The 18,814-nt window shown below is 35.0% G+C and overlaps 1 protein-coding gene across 1 annotated transcript in view; it reads right to left on the bottom strand.

Moving 5' to 3' along the window:
• Nucleotides 1-1,931: 1,931 nt before the first annotated feature.
• Nucleotides 1,932-18,814, bottom strand: part of LOC308351046 (olfactory receptor 10AG1-like) — a gene marked incomplete at both ends in the record, with an annotated part of 33,089 nt that continues 16,206 nt past the window's right edge. Inside the window, one exon of the mRNA XM_080816530.1 lies at nt 1,932-2,602. Within this exon, the coding sequence (XP_080672656.1) occupies nt 1,932-2,602 (671 nt within the window). The remainder of the gene's footprint in view (nt 2,603-18,814) is intronic.

Below are 18,814 nucleotides of genomic sequence, written 5' to 3'. Positions count from 1 at the left end.
TCTAAGGATTTAACTGCTTCTTCCCATGTATATGTAAGTTACATAAGAACTAGATTTTTTTCTCTGAAATCCACGATTGTAATGATATCATATGGTAACACAAAATAATATATAGTAATACCAAGCTATTTTAGACATTATAGATCAGACCAGTTACCATCTGAATACTCCTTTAGTGACCACAGTCAGTGTCACATGGAGCAGAATAATCACTCAGTGGATCCTGCCCCAATTCCTGACCCGTACACTTATGAGGTACCATAAAGTAATGTTCTAAGCTACATACCTAGGGTGTGATTTGTTATGCAACAGTAAAAAACTGAAACAGAACCCTTCCAATAGGTTACAAAATCAACATTCTTACCTTTCCTTCCATTATTTCTCTGGATGGTTAATATGTTATAGTAACAGTTGCTCTCTGAACATTCTCTTCTCTGAAATGAATGTCTCTGTTATGTATTTTAAGATGTCTTTATTGATGCCATGATACCTCTTTAAACAAGAGAACTAACTGATGTATAAGTTGTGGATATCATTTAAACTTATAGAGAAGAGATACAGTAAATAAATACCTTAAAACAATAAAAAAACTGTGTACAAACTACATTATTTTCCAATCAAGTTTGATTGAAAATATATCCAAATGGATTTTCTGTATTTTAATGGGAAACATCTAAAGAAATATAAGACTTTTGCTTCTTAACGGTAACTTTTGTTTGTTTAGCATACTGATTCTCTTTTCTCACTTATCCTACTTTCATCCAGAAGAACTTGGCAAAATAATGCAATAAATATCAGAAACGCTGCTCTATTAAATTCAATTATATGTTCCACCAAAAGAATTAAAAAAATTAAGTCAAGTAATCTTATTTTGGGAACAGTAGTTCAATCCCATATGTACCGTATGTCTGGAAAGCACAGTGCACTCATTTTTGCATTAATAAAATGTAAGGTAAGAAATTACCTTATTATTAATAAATTAATAAAATATTATAAAATTAATAAAATATTATTTTATCATAAATTAATAAATTTATTTATATAAATTATATAATAAATAAATATTATATAATAAATAAATTTATTATAAATTAATAAATTTATTATAAATTAATAAAATATTAATAAAATGTAAGGTAAGAAATTATCAAAACATTACTGGTCATGAATCAGCAATATAGAAAAAGCATATGTCAAAGAGAAAATCAGGCTGACTATAGAAAAAAAAGGCATATGCATTGCCATCTTAAAAATTTCTAAATTTCTAAATATCCATTATCAAAGGGCTTTTGTTTGTTTTAGTCTTTCCTTTAGTGTTCTCAAAATCATAACAAAGAAAACTCAGTTTGATGAATGGTAAAATGTCTCATTAAAGTATAAGCATCTAGATATTTAGCAAATATTCTCCAAAGGCTTACTATATTTACAATCGAATAATTTCATGAGAAGAAAAAAAGACTGTTACATAAAAGGGAAAGTATCAAAAACATTCATTAGACCATCTTTTAACTGTAAGTTCCTGAAATAAAGTCCATTTGCTCTAAGTAAAAAAAATAAAATAAAACAAAATAAAGACTATAATTTTTAGGTGGAAAAAGTATATGGCAATAATTACTAGATAAGAAAAATTACATTTTTCAGTAAAAAGTAACTAGTAGTTACTAGTAACTTTGAAGGAGAAGTAGAGTGGTGGCCCCAATATGGAATTGGCTGGATATTAGTTTCTTAATTTCTTAATTGGCATGACCACCTTGTGGATATAATCCTGATATTAGAGTCCAGCAAAAAACAATAAGTTCAGCAATGAGTACAGGTAATTAATGTATAGTTAGATAGGAAAACAAACTGAATACTAATTTTTGATTGCACAATGGCAGAATTAAATAAGAAAACTGACAATGAGTTCAAATCAGCAACTAATACATTAAACTTCAAGGCAACAATTTTCTCAAGGCTACCATGACATCCTTATTTCTCAGAGTGTATATCATGGGATTAAACATTGGGGTGACGATGGTATAGAAAAGAGAGAGAAACTTGTCTGTACTAAAAGAATGTTTAGATTTGGGCCGTAAATATGTAATGATTGCAGATCCAAAGAACATGGCCACAATTATGACATGAGATGAGCAGGTGGAGAAAGCTTTGGTTCGTCCTGTTGCTGATGGCAATCTCAGGATGGTAGAGATGATTTTACTGTAGGATCCAAGAATCAACAGAAAAGGGATCATGACAAAGAGCATAGCAACTGTGAAGACTAACATCTCATTCAGGAAAGTGTCCCCACAGGCCAGACTGAGTAGTGGGGGAATGTCACAGAAGAAGTGATTGATTTGGTTGGACCCACAATATGGCAGAGAGAAAATCTGGCATGTCTGTCCCACCTCGACTAGAACGCCAGTGATCCAGCAGGCCGCCACCAGCTGGACACAGACCTTGTGGTTCATGACGAGAGGGTAGTGCAGAGGGTTACAAATGGCAATGTAGCGGTCATAGGCCATGACTGTCAGAAGGAGGCACTCTACGTTTCCAAGCATAAGCACAAAACTCATTTGTGTTGCGCAGGCAAACAAGGAGATACTTCTTTTTTGAGTCCAAAGATCTGTGAGCATTCTGGGAAGAGTGGCAGATACAAAACAGACTTCCAAGAAGGAAAAATTACTAAGGAAAAAATACATGGGAGTCTGGAGAGCCTGGTCAACCCTGGTTATGAGAACAATAATGCCATTTCCCATCAGAATTATCACGTAGACAAAGAAGAATATTACGAAAAGAAACATTTGAAGATTGGGATAATCAGAAAATCCCAAAAGAATAAATTCCGTCATTGAAGTGAGATTTACTTCTGCTGGGGTTTTTTCCATCTGTGAAAATCATAAAATTAGCCATTTATCTTTTGAGGGCTGCTTTCCAGTTTGTTTTTTTTTTTTTTTTAAATATCTAATGGACTAAAGGGACTTGGGGGAATTAGCCTATAAAATTTCTATTGTTTACTAATTTCCAACTTTTTACATCCTGGTCTCTAAGAACACAACTGACGTCTAATGGAGAATACATGCTAAATACTAAATATATCAACATATTTGATATTTAAGGCTAGGTTTGGGTTTGGATGAAAGTGGTATGTTCTAGAATTATTAATTTTGAATTTTTGTAGGTTTGTGTGTAGACCAAAATAGTCCATTTTTTTCTTCATATTAACAAACAGAATCCTGAGGCAGAAGCTTTTACATCATATTTTCTCAGTGGTATATTATCATCATATTTCAAATTATTATTATTTTTTTTTGCAATTTCTCCACTCTTCCAAGTATAAGGCATGCCTTTCTTTCCACATGGTACAGCTGTAGCTATTACTATTCATGCATGCATGTTATTTGAACCCATCTGTTTTCATTTATTTATCAAAATAGAAGAAACAACATGGTCATCAAGTATTGCAATGCAAGATTTTTTATTTATCTTATTCAAAGATACAGTAAATGTTTTGAGTGTTTTTGGGCCTATTGATTATTTAACTAATAATGACAATATTAAAGGAATTACATTGATGATATGATTTCTAAAACTCTGCCTAGTAAATTTATGTTCCACTGACTTGTACCTGCCATTGGCCATTTTCATCTAACAATTTTCATTTTAATAATATGTCAGAGGTGAAAAATATAAAAATCATAATGGAATGCTACAAAGTATTTTAAAATATCATTATTAGTTTCCAGAAATACCAAAGACAGAGAATATATATTTTAGCTAGAGAGTCAACAAGTGTATTTTGATCAAGAGTAATTAATAAGACTTACAGAGACTCAATAATCTCATGTGTTGAGATATAGGTGGACAATATGGAAATTTAAACAAGAAAGACAATTACGTTATACCATTAAACAATATCTGAGAAAACAAAGGACAAAAGTGATTTTAACTAAGTGACCATTGTGTTGGCCAAGAACGCGCAATAAGATCTCTCATGTAGTCTAAACTGATCTTGAATTCTATGTTGGTGTCTTCATGGTACATTATAGGTGGAAGTCCTTAAGCTCAAACAGTGGTATGACTAACCTAAAAACTCTTCAAGATTCATTAGCATTCTGGGAGGGTAATGGATACATAGATTTCCAAGAAGGAAAAGAAAATTAAAGATTTTATTAGGAAAAACTTTAAAAACAAAATCTACATGGTAACATGGACAATGGGGCCCAGTTCTATCTTTTTTAGAAATTATGGCACCATTGTCCATCAGCATAAGGATATAGACAACTAAATCCCATGGATTATCACTGTAAAATCTCTCCTGAAAGTTCCTTGAAGGTCATTCCATTACACTTTCTGAAAACAACCCAGGATAAAGAAACTATACCCCAGTCAGCAGAGGCTCTGGAACATTGACTATTGTGGAGACAGTCTCGGAGCTTTGCCATATGACCTTACTTTCTTAATTGACTGCACTTTTTGACAATCCTATTGTACTTTTCCATGCAGTTTTTTGTTTAGTACCACTTTTTTTTTTTAAGATTTTATTTATTTATTTGACAGAGAGAGAGATCACAAGTAGGCAGAGAGGCATGCGGGGGTGGGGGGAGCAGGCTCCCCGATGAGCAGAGAGCCTGATGTGGGACTCCATCCCAGGACTCTGAGATCATGACCTGAGCGGTAGGCAGAGGTTTAACCCACTGAGCCACCCAGGTGCCCCCAGTAGCACTTTTCCATCAAGTGTCTTTTCACATATATTTTCAGCCACCAATTTCAGGCCTTCATTCCCCTGTCCTCACGTGTTGACCTTGAGCTTAAATGCCCCTATTATTCAGCTCAAATTATTAGATTTTTTTAATTGTTAGAACTGTTATCATCTCATGAAAACATCTTTTAGAAGGCTTCTAGGTGGAAAACATAAGAAGGTTTTATACAAAAATATTAACTAGAGAACACTGATTCAGATAAAAAACACTAATGGCGGTCGACCTTGGGGAAACAGGGATATCCAGAAATGTGTTCACTGCCAGTGGTCTGTATGTCTGTGGGTGCAGGGAGGATAGATGTCCACATCTGGTTTAACCCTCTACAATGTGCACCCTCCATTGTCTTTGTTGGTCCTCCAGACATACTCCCTCATCAGCATTTCTAAACTCACCATTCTTTAAAGATAAGGACATTGGACCTCACAAAATGTGGGTCGTTGACCCGTGGCACATGTTTGTAACTGCAAACTAGTGATTTTTTTTTTCATCTTTGAATCCTTTCTCCATGATTTATCATTTGTGCAATGTTAAATAATCATTTAAACTTTCTAAATGTTGCTTCTTCATTTGTGAGAAATGAATGGGAGACTATTGATAACATTATTACCTATCAAATTTAAGCTGATTACTTGTTAGTTGGGATTAAATAATTACAACTAGGATTATATTTTGTTCTTTGGCTGTATTCTCCAGGGTCATGGTGCATTGCCAGCAGAATTTCATGTCATAGAGTTATTGCATCCTCTTGTTGGTCATCACTCTTTTCCACTCTTCCCTTTCTCAGGGCCAGGATTAGTGAGGAGAAGGAGGCTCTGGAGAGTGATTTTAAGGGGGAAGGGGAGTGCAATCATGCTCACGTCTGCTCTTGAGCCTGTACAGATCTATCTCCATGTGAGCCCCTCCTTGACTGTTCCACACCCATGTCTTTTGGCTGACCACAAGGTCCACCCAGCCTGTCCCTCATCTCTCCATCTTGATGGGATTGGACATGGTTCATGAAACTTAGCACCTGTGCAAGGTCATAGGTAAGGAGTACAGTCCTCCACTGGTGGACGGAACTGAAGCCTGGCCCCTCCACTGCTAGTCTGTGACTGGTACAAGTGACTCTGTTCTCTCAGTCCAAAGTGATCCTGCTGCTCTTCCAATGCTTTGGGTCATTATGTGAATTAAATCATTTAATATACGCAAAATCTGGAAGAAGCCTTGGCATTTATAAAAGTTAACACAAGTGTTGGTTATGATCATTATAACCAAAAACTAGGTTTTATTCTTCTGCATTATACTCAGAGTTCCACACAACTTGGAAAAATGCCCTGTAAATAACTTTTCTTTGTGTCACACAATTATTAGAGAAATGCAGTGAGATTTTAAAGCAATCGCTGAATGTTATAAACATCCCAAACAATTAAACACTCAAGTTGCAAATTCTCCTGAATTCTCTGCCAATATATATTGTTTTGGAACTATTAACCTTGCCTACAAAACTTGCATAACTGTTCAAGATTTAGTGCTGCAATTTGCTAAATTCCTTTTGTTTGCTTTTCTTTCACCGACACTAAATTATCTGATGGGAAGGACTGTAATCTCTTTCCTATAGGGATACATACAGATCAATCAATCAATCAACAAAAGAAATACGATATATGTATCACGGTGCTCAATATTTGATTCTACAATGAACTGAAGATATAGATACTATTTAAGAATCATCACTCTTAAAAGGGATAAAAGGATTAGTGCAAGAAAGAATGAGAGTCTAATGTTTGTCCATCGCTTTAAAGAATGGTAGCATTTAGTTTAAATTATTTCACTCTAATTATTTCAATGTAACAGCCTCCAGTGCTGAATAAAATACAATTTCTAGTTGGACAAACCCTACTTTTTCACACTTAAATCATCAAGGTAAAACATGAACCGTGTAAGATTTGCATAGGCTACTCTCATGAGGGAGCAGAGTAGAAAGAGCAAATATTTACTCTGTGTCTCTCACAAAATTATTTATATTATATTCCTTTCCTATAAATGTTTAATTATTTACTCACTAAGAAAAAATTAAAAATGTTCTAATATAGCTATCTTTTAAATTCAAGCTTCTATTCTCTGGAAATATTCAAATGATTGAGGGACTGGGCAATATTATTCTAAATCAGTTCGATATTTGCCATATTAACATCTCTACTGGCTTTACTTATGTTTGTATATTTACTATTGATAAGCAAATGAAACCCTGTAATTAATTATAAGATCATTTTTTCTTTATTTTGAAGAATAAAATATTCCTTGGATTCCCATAAAATTGTGATTGTATTAGCTGAATTATTTTATTTTAAAATATTCTAGTAAATGTTGTCAAGACTAAAATTAATAAATAAATGTGTATTCATTACCAGGTCTTGGCTCAAAATTAAGTTTGACTCTATTATGTGTTTACCATACTTACAGAAAATATATCAGTTATTCAAGTTTTGAGTATTTCAAAGAGATTTAATATCACTATTTAACATTATTATTAAACTATAAACTATATTTAATATCAGAAATCTGTAGGACTTGCTTTAATATGACACATTTGCAATATATGTTAAATATTAATTTTTTAACTTAAACATATTATGACTGAAGCTTCCAAGAGTTTGAAATAGTTCATATTTACCTTTCTTAGGTGGGATGATGCTGATTTTTTTCTCACTGTAGAGGATTTAAATATTCATATTTGCTTTAGATGATATCACTTAGTCCATCAAAGACATTCAACTATAAGTTGTTCTGTTCTTTCCAAAAATAAAGTGCTCTTTAAATAAAAGATAGTCATCTTTACACTATGGGCTCTCTCCAACCAGACATGCTTAAATCTCTAATTACAAGTATCATTTTGAAATTCTGTGATTTGTTACATTTTTTTCCAGATAGCTCTCACTCTACCCAGAATATTTTCTCTTCAGCCTCTCCATGGAATAATGCACACAGTGCATCTTATTTGTTACTATGAATAGAGTACTGAGCAATATCATTTAAGACCATCCAAAACTGACAAACATCCAATTCATCCACTGTTATGAATACTCCATATAGAGCTTCTGTTTCTGTTAGACTCGCTCCTGTCACTTTCCTACACCATTTTTTTTCTTATTCTTCTCTATATCCAGAGTTCTGCCTGTGTAATCGTTGTAAATGTCCTGATGACAAATAATATTTTAACCTGTTATTTTATGACTTCTTCATGAGCACCAAGGCAGCCTGAGAGCTAGCTGTTGGATGTATTATATCTAGTTTAAAAAATTAATTTTGGGGGATGCCTGGATGGCTCAGTTTATTAAGCTCTCAGCCTTTGGCTCAGGTCATGATTCTGGAGTCCCAGGATAGAAGCCCACGTTGGGATCCCTGCTCAATGGAGTCTGCTTCTCCCTCTGCCCCTCCCTCTGCTCATGCTCTCTTTCTCTCTTTCTCTCTCTCTCTCTCATAAATAAATAGAATCTTAAAAAATAATTTTGGAACCAATACGACGTTTGGTAGGGGAAAATTCTTTTTAATACAGCATTTTGTCATCTTCCTCTAATTTTATTTCCAGCCTGAACCCACTTCTTTTTTAAAGATTTTATTTATTTATTTGACAGAGAGAAATCTGAAGTAGGCAGAGAGGCAGCCAGAGAGAGAGAAAGAGAAGGGGGGAGGCAGGCTCCCCACCGAACAGAGAGCAGGATGCGGAGCTTGATCCCAGGACCCTGGGATCATGACCTGAGTCGAAGGCAGAGGCTTTAACCCACTGAGTCACCCAGATACCCCCTGAACCCACTTTTAAGTGGAAACACTACCAAACAACATGGAAGATAATTATTTGATTTTTCCCAACTGTGTGGGAAAGATGCCAGGAAAAGAGTTGGTGTCCTCTCAGCTTCAATTCTGGAAAAGACAATGATTTCCAACACTTAGATTGTTTAAAAATCATGGCTTGGGTTCAAGTCCTCAAAAATAGGATGTTGCTTCTTGTTATTTAATAAACAGTGATTTCTACGAGTTTATGATTAGAAAGAAAATATTTCCGAGAGAGAGAACTCCTAAGGTAATGTGATAACAGAAAGTGATTAGGAAAACTAATTATGAAATATTAGGAACACAAGCAGGAGAACATGGAAGGCAGTGAGGAGGGCGACAGATGGCACAGGGAGGACAGCCATGACAGAGCTCAGCATGTGAGTGAAAGGAGGGCCAGGCAGGTGTTACTGAGAATGTACATCCAAGAAGTAGCTCTGCTGAAGGGTTCGGAGCCTCATGATACTAGTCCAGGTGTGGGTATGGAGATCTTCTGATGCCATAGAGTAGAATGATAGAAAAAGATTCCAATACGAATGAGAATTGATCGTTCAATAAAACTCACCTACTAAATTGGCAAGACGTGGACATTTAAAATACATGTTACTGGGACAGCATGGAAAGCTTTGAGGAAAAAATACAGATTTTCAGTAAAACATCATACTACAGTAAGGATACAGTCTAATAAGCCATACGTTTAAATATTTTAGAAGATAAGATAATGAAAGAGTTCTAAGTTTTTATAATTTTTTTTAAGTTTTTGTAATATTGAAGCACAGAAAGTTTATGTAGCTTTCGCTCAAGATTAAAAATTCAGGACATAAAAATTGAACAAAAAAAAAACTACATGAAAATAAGTAATTCTATGTTTTAGAAACAAAGTTGAACCAAAAGTAAAATCAAAATACTATTGATAATGTTGATAAAACGTAATATCTCAGGTAAAGTGTTATTTGCCATTACAAATAACATCTTCTTAAATATCAAGAATTCCAAAAAGAAAGAAAGAGAAAAAAAAAAAGGAAGAAAGGAAAGAAGTAAGGAAGGAAGGGAGGAAAGAAAGGAAGGAAAGCAGGTCAAGTAAATGAAGTAAAACTTTATAGAAAGGGGAGGGAAACCATCCTTTAAACATATGAAAGAATACTCAATTTCATTCAAGAAAAAGGAATACAATTGTAAAGGACACAGATATTTAGTTGGTAAGAAACCCTAGGACACTTGCCCAATGTAATTGCTTGGAAACACACATTTTATCTACTAATGGTGCACAAGCCCTGTGGGGAGGGATGGGACACCATCCCCTATTCCTTGAACAATACAACTTGCACATGTATGAATTTGTGCAGTTTTGTCTTTGGAAACATTGTAAGCAATTCTGCTGGATACATTCCTGAGAGTAAGTGTCTCTAGATGAAGGCAAACTTCTAATTGGAGTACCAAGGTTTTAATATCCATTTATTTATTTTTCTTTCAATTCCTTCAAATTATTTTATAGTTTATTGGATAGACTTTCCACACATTTTTATTAAAATTATATTACTCAAGTATTTGACATATTTGATCTTATTTGCACTGTGTTTTTTGTACAAAATATTAAATATTTAATTATGTTTGCTTCTCTTCATAAAAACAAATTGATTTTTGTTTACTGACTGTATTCAACAAACATGTTAAAATCATTTATAAACTATAATAATTTCATTGAAGATTCTGGAATATGTTCTGTATTTATATACATTTATATCCTATGACAATCGTAGTAAGTGTAAAATTTTTTACTCTGCCTTTCTTCCCCTTTTACATCTGCACTTAATTATTTTTTTCTTTTTTAAGAACTTAACCACAAAGGGGCACCTGGGTGGCTCAGTGGGTTAAGCCTCTGCCTTCGGCTCAGGTCATAATCTCAGGGTCCTGGGATCGAGCCCCACATTGGGCTCTCTGCTCAGCAGGGAAACTGCTTCCCTCCCTCTCTCTCTCTGCCTGCCTCTCTACCTACTTGTGATCGCTCTCTCTCTCTGTTAAATAAATAAATAAAATCTAAAAAAAACAAAAACAAAAACAAAACTTAATCACATGTAAGATTCTGTTGTCTAGATAAGAGTGTCATTGGTGAGATAAATGAGATGCATAATACCAGTTATAATGGGAAAATGTTTTATAAGCCTTGATTACCCAAAATAAATTAAACACCACCAAATGCTCCAAATGCAGTTTTTATGCATATGATTGTATTTGATTTATTTCATTATTGTATATAATCTTAACAATGTGTTTCTTTAAATTTTAAATGGTTTTCCCCAATAGAATATAAGTTACACAAAACTGGATTTTTGTCAAGCCATTTTGTACATTGTAGATCAGGCCCATCACCACCTGAGTACCCTTGAGTGACCACAGTCAGTGCCACATGAGATAGAACGATCACCAGCTGTCCCCTCTCTTAATTCCTAACCTCTACATTTATGAGATACAATAAAGTGATAATACTCTAAGTTAAAAAGTCTGGAGTATTTTTTTTTTTTTTTTATGCAGCAGTGCAATACTGGAACAGAGGGATTCCATAACTGTTATAAAATCAACTTTCTTGGTGACTTTTCTTCCATTATTACTCTAGATTGGCACCATATATAGACATTTGATCATCAGTTACTATTAACGTTCTGAGCTCTGAAATCATGGTCTTAATTCATTGGTGTTGATTTGTAAAATGATATTATTGGAACCATTTCTATTTAGATTACAAAAGAACTAACTAGGTAAGTTCAGGTGTATCAAAGATAAATTAGTTCCTACAAGTATTATGTTAAAGGAGAGAGAGATTAATATTATTCACCAAAAGAATTGATAAAGTCAAAAAATTTTAGAGAATAGGTGATTCCATATTTGAGCATTATAAAAAATTGTCTCATTATTTCTCTGAAAAAAACAAGGATGCGTTCATGTTTTTGCATTAGTAAAAGGCATAAAATTCTGGGGATGTCACTATATGATTCTGCCATATATTCAAATCATTTCTACAAATGGAAAATAAGGTTAACAGAAGAGCGGAAAAGAAAGATAAAAAAAAAATTCTGAGCTTGTTCAGATAACTAGTTCTAATTTCTTCTAATGGCTATCCACCTCCACTAGTTTAAAATAAAGGGGGTGGAAAACTTAAATAGTGCATTTCCATATCGAAAGCTTCTCAAATAACATTTTCATTAAGGTTTTATTGTCCATCTGTTCTTAGATTAATTATAGGTTAAATTTTAAATCAGAAAGAGGCAACATCCATCTTTTGAATGGGTAGAACTTCTAAAAATATAAGCTAGAATCATTCAGGAAGTTATTCTCCAAAGGCTTACCATACAATATTCTTTATGAGTTGATGTCTTTTTGAAACAAATATAAAGTACATGACAGAGGGGAAGGAACAACGATATCCACAATAATTTTTCTTAGGGAAATAGTATTGGGACATCAACTATTAAATAAGAAAGATGAATTACCAGTGAATAGACTAGCTCACCTAATATGAGATTTGATGAAAAAAAATTAGTTTCTTATGGGCAGCAGAAATACTGTGAATATAGCAGAAATTCCAGCACAAAGCAACAAGCTCCGGTATGAGTAAGGATAATGGATGTACACAGTTTTCCCACTCACTCGTTGACGGATATTTGGATCATTTCTAGTATTGGAATAAATTGAATAAAGTTGTTATAAATGTTGCAATAAGGACTTTGTGTGAACATGTGTTTTCTTTTGTCTTGGGTATGTAACCCAAGTGAGATTTCTGGGATATGTGGTAAGTGTATTTTCACTTTGTAGGAAACCATCAGATTGTTTTTCTAAAATGGCTGCACCGGGGCGCCTGGGTGGCTCAGTGGGTTAAGCCGCTGCCTTCGGCTCAGGTCATGATCTCAGGGTCCTGGGATCGAGTCCCGCATCGGGCTCTTTGCTCAGCAGGGAGCCTGCTTCCCTCTCTCTCTCTCTGCCTGCCTCTCTGCCTACTTGTGATCTCTCTCTGTCAAATAAATAAATAAAATCTTAAAAAAAAAATCCTTTAAAAAAAAATAAAAAAATAAAATAAAATGGCTGCACCACTTTGCTTCTTAGTAGCAAGGACTGAGGGCTCCATTTGCTCTGCATCCTTGTGAGTATTTCTATTGTCATTTACTATTTATGCTTTAACAATTCTAGTCCTTCTAATGGATGTATGAGACCACATTGTGGGTTTAAGTGATAGTTCCCTAATCTCAAGTGCTACTGAACAATTTCTCATGCACTTAGTTGACATCTATTTATCTTCTATGATGATGTGTTTATGTCCATTTTTATTGTTCATTTTTCTTTTATTTTCACATGATTGAGTTATTAGGATCTTTATATCTTCTGGATATATCCAGATATATACCCGCTCTTTATCAGGTAGCTGTCTAGCAAATGTTTTGTACAAGTATGTGGCTGGCTCATGCCCACGACAGTGTCTTCTACTAAGCTAAGATTTTAATTACAATGGACAGTTTATCATTTTTATTTTCTCCTATGATTAATAACTTTTGTGTTTTATATACAGATTTGTGGCTAACCCATGGTCACACAAATATCTTTTCCTCTCTCTACAAATGTTATAAGGTAAGGTTTTATATTAAGGTCTAAGATCCATTTTGAGATGAGGTTTTTTATATGGTGCAAGGAATGAGTCACTGTCTCCTTTTTTGTGCTGTAAGATTATTCTTCATATTCAACATCATTTTTTTAAAGACTATCTTTTCTCCATGGATTTCCTTAGAAACTGTCAAAAATTGGGGCACCTGGGTGGCTCAGTGGGTTAAGCCTCTGCCTTCGGCTCAGGTCATGATCTCAGGGTCCTGGGATCGAGCCAAACATCGGGCTCTCTGCTCAGCAGGGAGCCTGCTTCCTCCCCTCTCTCTCTGCCTGCCTCTCTGCCTACTTGTGATTTCTGTCTGTCAAATAAATAAACATAAAATCTAAAAAAAAAGCCGTCAAAAATTAATTGATTATATTCTGTGAATGAAATTCTGAAGACTATTGCATTCCACTTATCTAGATGTCTATCTTTTCACCCATGCCATACTCTTTATTATTTTAGCTTTGTAGTAAATCTTGATGAACTCATGCGAATCCTTCTAACACTTTCGTACTTTTTCAAAATTGTTTTCACTACCTTATTTCTTTTGCCATTACATATGAATTACCCTGTCAACTTTTTCAGAAATGGTTGTTAATTTTAATTAGAGTTACATTGAATGTGTGGATAATTTGGATTGCATTTAATGAATAGATCCTTTGTTCATAATTGGACTGGCTACAAATAACATCTTCTCAGCTGGGATGCCTATGAATTTTTCTTCATTCCTTCCTCCCTCTCTTCCTCTCTCCCTCCTTTCTTTCTTTCCTTCCCTTTGCTTTCCTTTCCTCTTTCTTTTTTTTTCTTTCCTTCTCTTTTCTTTTCTTCCTTCCCTGCTTCTTTCCTTCCTTCTCTTCCTTCCATCCTTCTTGCCTTCCTCTCTGTCTTCCTTTCTTCTCTCTCTCTCCCTCTTTCTTTTTTCCTCCCTTTCTCCCTTTCTGTCTTCCTCTCTTTCTTCTTTTTCACCCGATTCTATGGCCAACATTCTTTAACTACTAATTTAGAATCTCTGAGTGTACAGTTCAGGCATCCAGGTATTGTTTACAATTTTAAAAAATTAAGTACTAAGTAGGTACTAATATATAGATTAGTATATGGGATCCCAATACAACACAAGACATATACGATGCAAACCATTTAACATTTATCTCTGCCAGATCTCTAATATTCTAATGTCATACTATATAAAATATAAAATGGTCTGTACTGTGCACCTTATCTCCTGTCAATACTTTCTATTCATGTATTTATATCCTATATCCTCTGTTACACTTTCAATGAACTTAACTACATCTCTTGTACCACTTAGATGTATAGCACTTTAAAAGTTAAACAAGTATGGTAAGCTTTATTAAGTGATTTTGAAGTGTGTTCTTGGTTATGCTTTCATATTATTTCATTATGTACATGCTTACAGAATTTTGAAAGAATTAAACGGGTGTTATTCCCAGGAAGAGGAAGCTGGATTTTCAGAGAGTTTAAGTCATCAACCCAATGGTACATACTTATTTAATATCAGAACCAAGATATGTTGTGCTGCATTAGATTTCTATTCCAGCCCTATGCATATATATTTTTTTTTTCCACTAAGGATGAGGTTATTCCAGAGGCCAAACTGCACCATATAACCATTTTTCTCATGTAGCTAATTACTACAGAAATAGTCACTTATTCATTATGGAAAAGAATTAAATCATCTTGTAACTTCTCTGTCCCAGATGAGAACTGTTGTGTTTTGTCCTCAGGGCATTGTTGTGGACTTCAGGAAAAGCTTGAAAACCTGGCATAACAGTCCAAAAGCTTAATGTTTATAGAGAACCTTAGCTGAGTGAACAGTTCATTTCCACAGGTAAGAGGAAAGGATTTTCATCACTTATAAAATATTTTAGGAGCTATGACCTTAAATGTGAAACTAGATTCTTCATTTTAAATTTAGATCTGAGATAGAAAGTTCTAGTCAACTCACTGCTGAATTAAGAATTGAATGAGTGTATTCCAGGGAACACAGTAGGGGAAATAGGAAATACTTCCATTATCCTTAGGTCACTAGAGCTATAAATTAGAAAATCACTCTAATTTCTTTGATGGGAGGTAACAGTGAGAATGAAGATAGTAGAAATAAATGGCTATATTTAAAATTTGGGGAATTTATTAAGTGGAAAAATTAATTATCAGCCCGCCATTGGGCATATGCCATTTTGGGATCATAAATCACCTTATAATTTATTTTATTAGTTAGCTAATTGATCTACAAGCCACTGCAGATTTTTATTTTGTGTGCTTTAACATCATAGTGTATTCAAGCTTGATGATTTCTTAAAGAAATTCAAATACACATAGATGTTATATTGTATTGATTCTAGGAGATAGCATTTCCAGAATTAGGGCATGTCACCATGAGTCTGCAAAATGGACTGGTGGAAGTAGCTTAAAATGTGTGACCAATACTCCTGGACTTTAATTCTCCTCCTATTAGTAATTTATTGTGTGGCTTATATTAATTTACAATTCTCACTGATCCATAGTGTCCTCATCTATTAAAGGATCCAAATTATTTAGTTTGTAGGTTGCACAAGATGAAATACACAAAATCCCTAACCTCTCTTGACCACTTTATAATTTGTGGTAGTTGCCATCATAGTTTGCTTTCTTCTCAAGCTTAGTGTTTATAGTACAGTTCTCATGGGTATCCATACGGTCTGTGTTAGGGTTGAGGAACTCATTTAACTTTAGTTTGGAATCTATTATTTTTGCCTTTCAAATTTCTGTCTCTCAAAGCAAAAGCAGCTAGGTATAAAAACAATTAGTTTTAATTTCTTTAAATATTAGGTGACAGAAAGGCCTGTTTAGACCCATCTAGGATGAAATAAATGAACCTCATATTTTGTGTCTACATAATTGCTCTAATGGGGCATTATTTGGAATAACATTTACCTTCATTCATAAACTACATTCCTGTCCTACACATATGTTCAGATATCAAGAGTTATGTGAAATTATTATGGATAAAATGATGATGAGGATTTAAATAAACATACTATTATTTTACTGAAATGCCCAAGTCAGAATGCAGTGACCTAGATGCATTTTTTTTTTTTAATTTTTTATTTATTTTCAGCGTAACAGTATTCATTGTTTTTTCACCACACCCAGTGCTCCATGCAATCTGTGCCCTCCCTAATACCCACCACCTGGTTCCCCCACCCTCCCACCCCGCCCCTTCAAAACCCTCAGGTTGTTTTTCAGAGTCCATAGTCTCTCATGGTTCACCTCCCCTTCCAATTTCCCTCAACTCCCTTCTCCTCTCCATCTACCCTTGTCCTCTATATTATTTGTCATGCTCCACCAATAAGTGAAACCATATGATACTTGACTTTCTCTGCTTGACTTATTTCACTCAACATAATCTCTTCCAGTCCTGTCCATGTTGCTACAAAAGTTGGGTATTCGTCCTTTCTGATGGAGGCATAATACTCCATAGTGTATATGGACCACATCTTCCTTATCCATTCATCCGTTGAAGGGCATCTTGGTTCTTTCCACAGTTTGGCGACCGTGGCCATTGCTGCTATAAACATTGGGGTACAGATGGCCCTTCTTTTCACTACATCTGTATCTTTGGGGTAAATCCCCAGCAGTGCAATTGCAGGGTCATAGGGAAGATCTATTTTTAATTTCCTGAGGAATCTCCACACTGTTCTCCAAAGTGGCTGCACCAGTTTGCATTCCCACCAACAGTGTAAGAGGGTTCCCCTTTCTCCACATCCTCTCCAACACACGTTGTTTCCTGTCTTGCTAATTTTGGCCATTCTAACTGGTGTAAGGTGGTATCTCAATGTGGTTTTGATTTGAATCTCCCTGATGGCTAGTGATGATGAACATTTTTTCATGTGTCTGGTAGCCATTTGTATGTCTTCATTGGAGAAGTGTCTGTTCATATCTTCTGCCCATTTTTTGATATGATTATCTGTTTTGTGTGTGTTGAGTTTGAGGAGTTCTTTATAGATCCTGGATATCAACCTTTTATCTGTACTGTCATTTGCAAATATCTTCTCCCATTCCGTGGGTTGCCTCTTTGTTTTGATGACTGTTTCTTTTGCTGTGCAGAAGCTTTTTATCTTGATGAAGTCCCAGAAGTTCATCTTTGCCTTTATTTCCTTCGCCTTTGGAGACATATCTTGAAAGAAGTTGCTATGGCTGATATCAAAGAGGTTACTCCCTATGTTCTCCTCGAGGATTCTGATGGATTCCTGTCTCACGTTGAGGTCTTTTATCCATTTCGAGTTTATCTTTGTGTACGGTGTAAGAGAATGGTCAAGTTTCATTCTTCTACATATAGCTGTCCAGTTTTCCCAGCACCATTTATTGAAGAGACTGTCTTTTTTCCACTGGATATTTTTTCCTGTTTTGTCAAAGATTATTTGACCATAGAGTTGAGGGTCCATATCTGGGCTCTCTACTCTGTTCCACTGGTCCATGTGTCTGTTTTTATGCCAGTACCATGCTGTCTTGGTGATCACAGCTTTGTAGTAAAGCTTGAAATCAGGTAACGTGATGCCACCAGTTTTATTTTTGTTTTTCAACATTTCCTTAGCAATTCGGGGTCTCTTCTGATTCCATACAAATTTTAGTATTATTTGCTCCAGCTCTTTGAAAAATACTGGTGGAATTTTGATTGGAATGGCATTAAAAGTATAGATTGCTCTGGGCAGTATAGACATTTTAGTGATGTTTATTCTTCCCATCCAAGAGCATGGAATGGTCTTCCATCTTTTTGTGTCTTCTTCAATTTCTTTTAGGAGTGTTCTGTAGTTCCTCGAGTACAGATCTTTAACCTCTTTGGTTAGGTTTATTCCGAGGTATCTTATGGTTTTTGGTGCTATAGTAAATGGAATCGATTCTCTAATTTGCCTTTCTGTATTTTCATTGTTAGTGTATAAGAAAGCCACTGATTGGGGCACCTGGGTGGCTCAGTGGGTTGAGCCTCTGCCTTCGGCTCGGGTCATGATCCCAGGGTCTTGGGATCGAGCCCCGCGTCGGGCTCTCTGCTCGGCGGGGAGCCTGCTTCCCCCACCTCTCTCTCTGCCTGCCTCTCTGCCTACTTGCGGTCTCTGTCTGTCGAATAAATGAATTAAATCTTTAAAAAAAAAAAAAAAAAAAAAAAAAAAAAAAAAAAGAAAGCCACTGATTTCTGGACATTGACTTTGTATCCTGCTACATTACTGAATTGCTGTATGAGTTCTAGTAGTTTGGAGGTGGAGTCTTTCGGGTTTTCCATATAAAGAATCATGTCATCTGCGAAGAGAGAGAGTTTGACTTCTTCCTTGCCAATTTGGATACCTTTTATTTCTCTTTGTTGTCTGATTGCTGTTGCTAGGACTTCTAATACTATGTTGAACAAGAGTGGTGAGAGTGGGCATCCTTGTCGTGTTCCTGATCTCAATGGGAAGGCTGCAAGCTTTTTCCCATTGAGGATGATATTTGCTGTGGGTTTTTCATAGATAGATTTGATGAAGTTCAGGAATGTTCCCTCTATCCCTATACTTTGAAGCGTTTTAATCAGGAACGGATGCTGGATTTTGTCAAAAGCTTTTTCTGCATCAATGGAGAGGATCATGTGGTTCTTCTCTCT

Source organism: Martes martes (genome assembly GCF_963455335.1).
Source record: "Martes martes genome assembly, chromosome: 10".
NCBI lineage: Eukaryota > Metazoa > Chordata > Mammalia > Carnivora > Mustelidae > Martes > Martes martes.
This window is presented reverse-complemented; position numbering and strand designations above follow the sequence as displayed.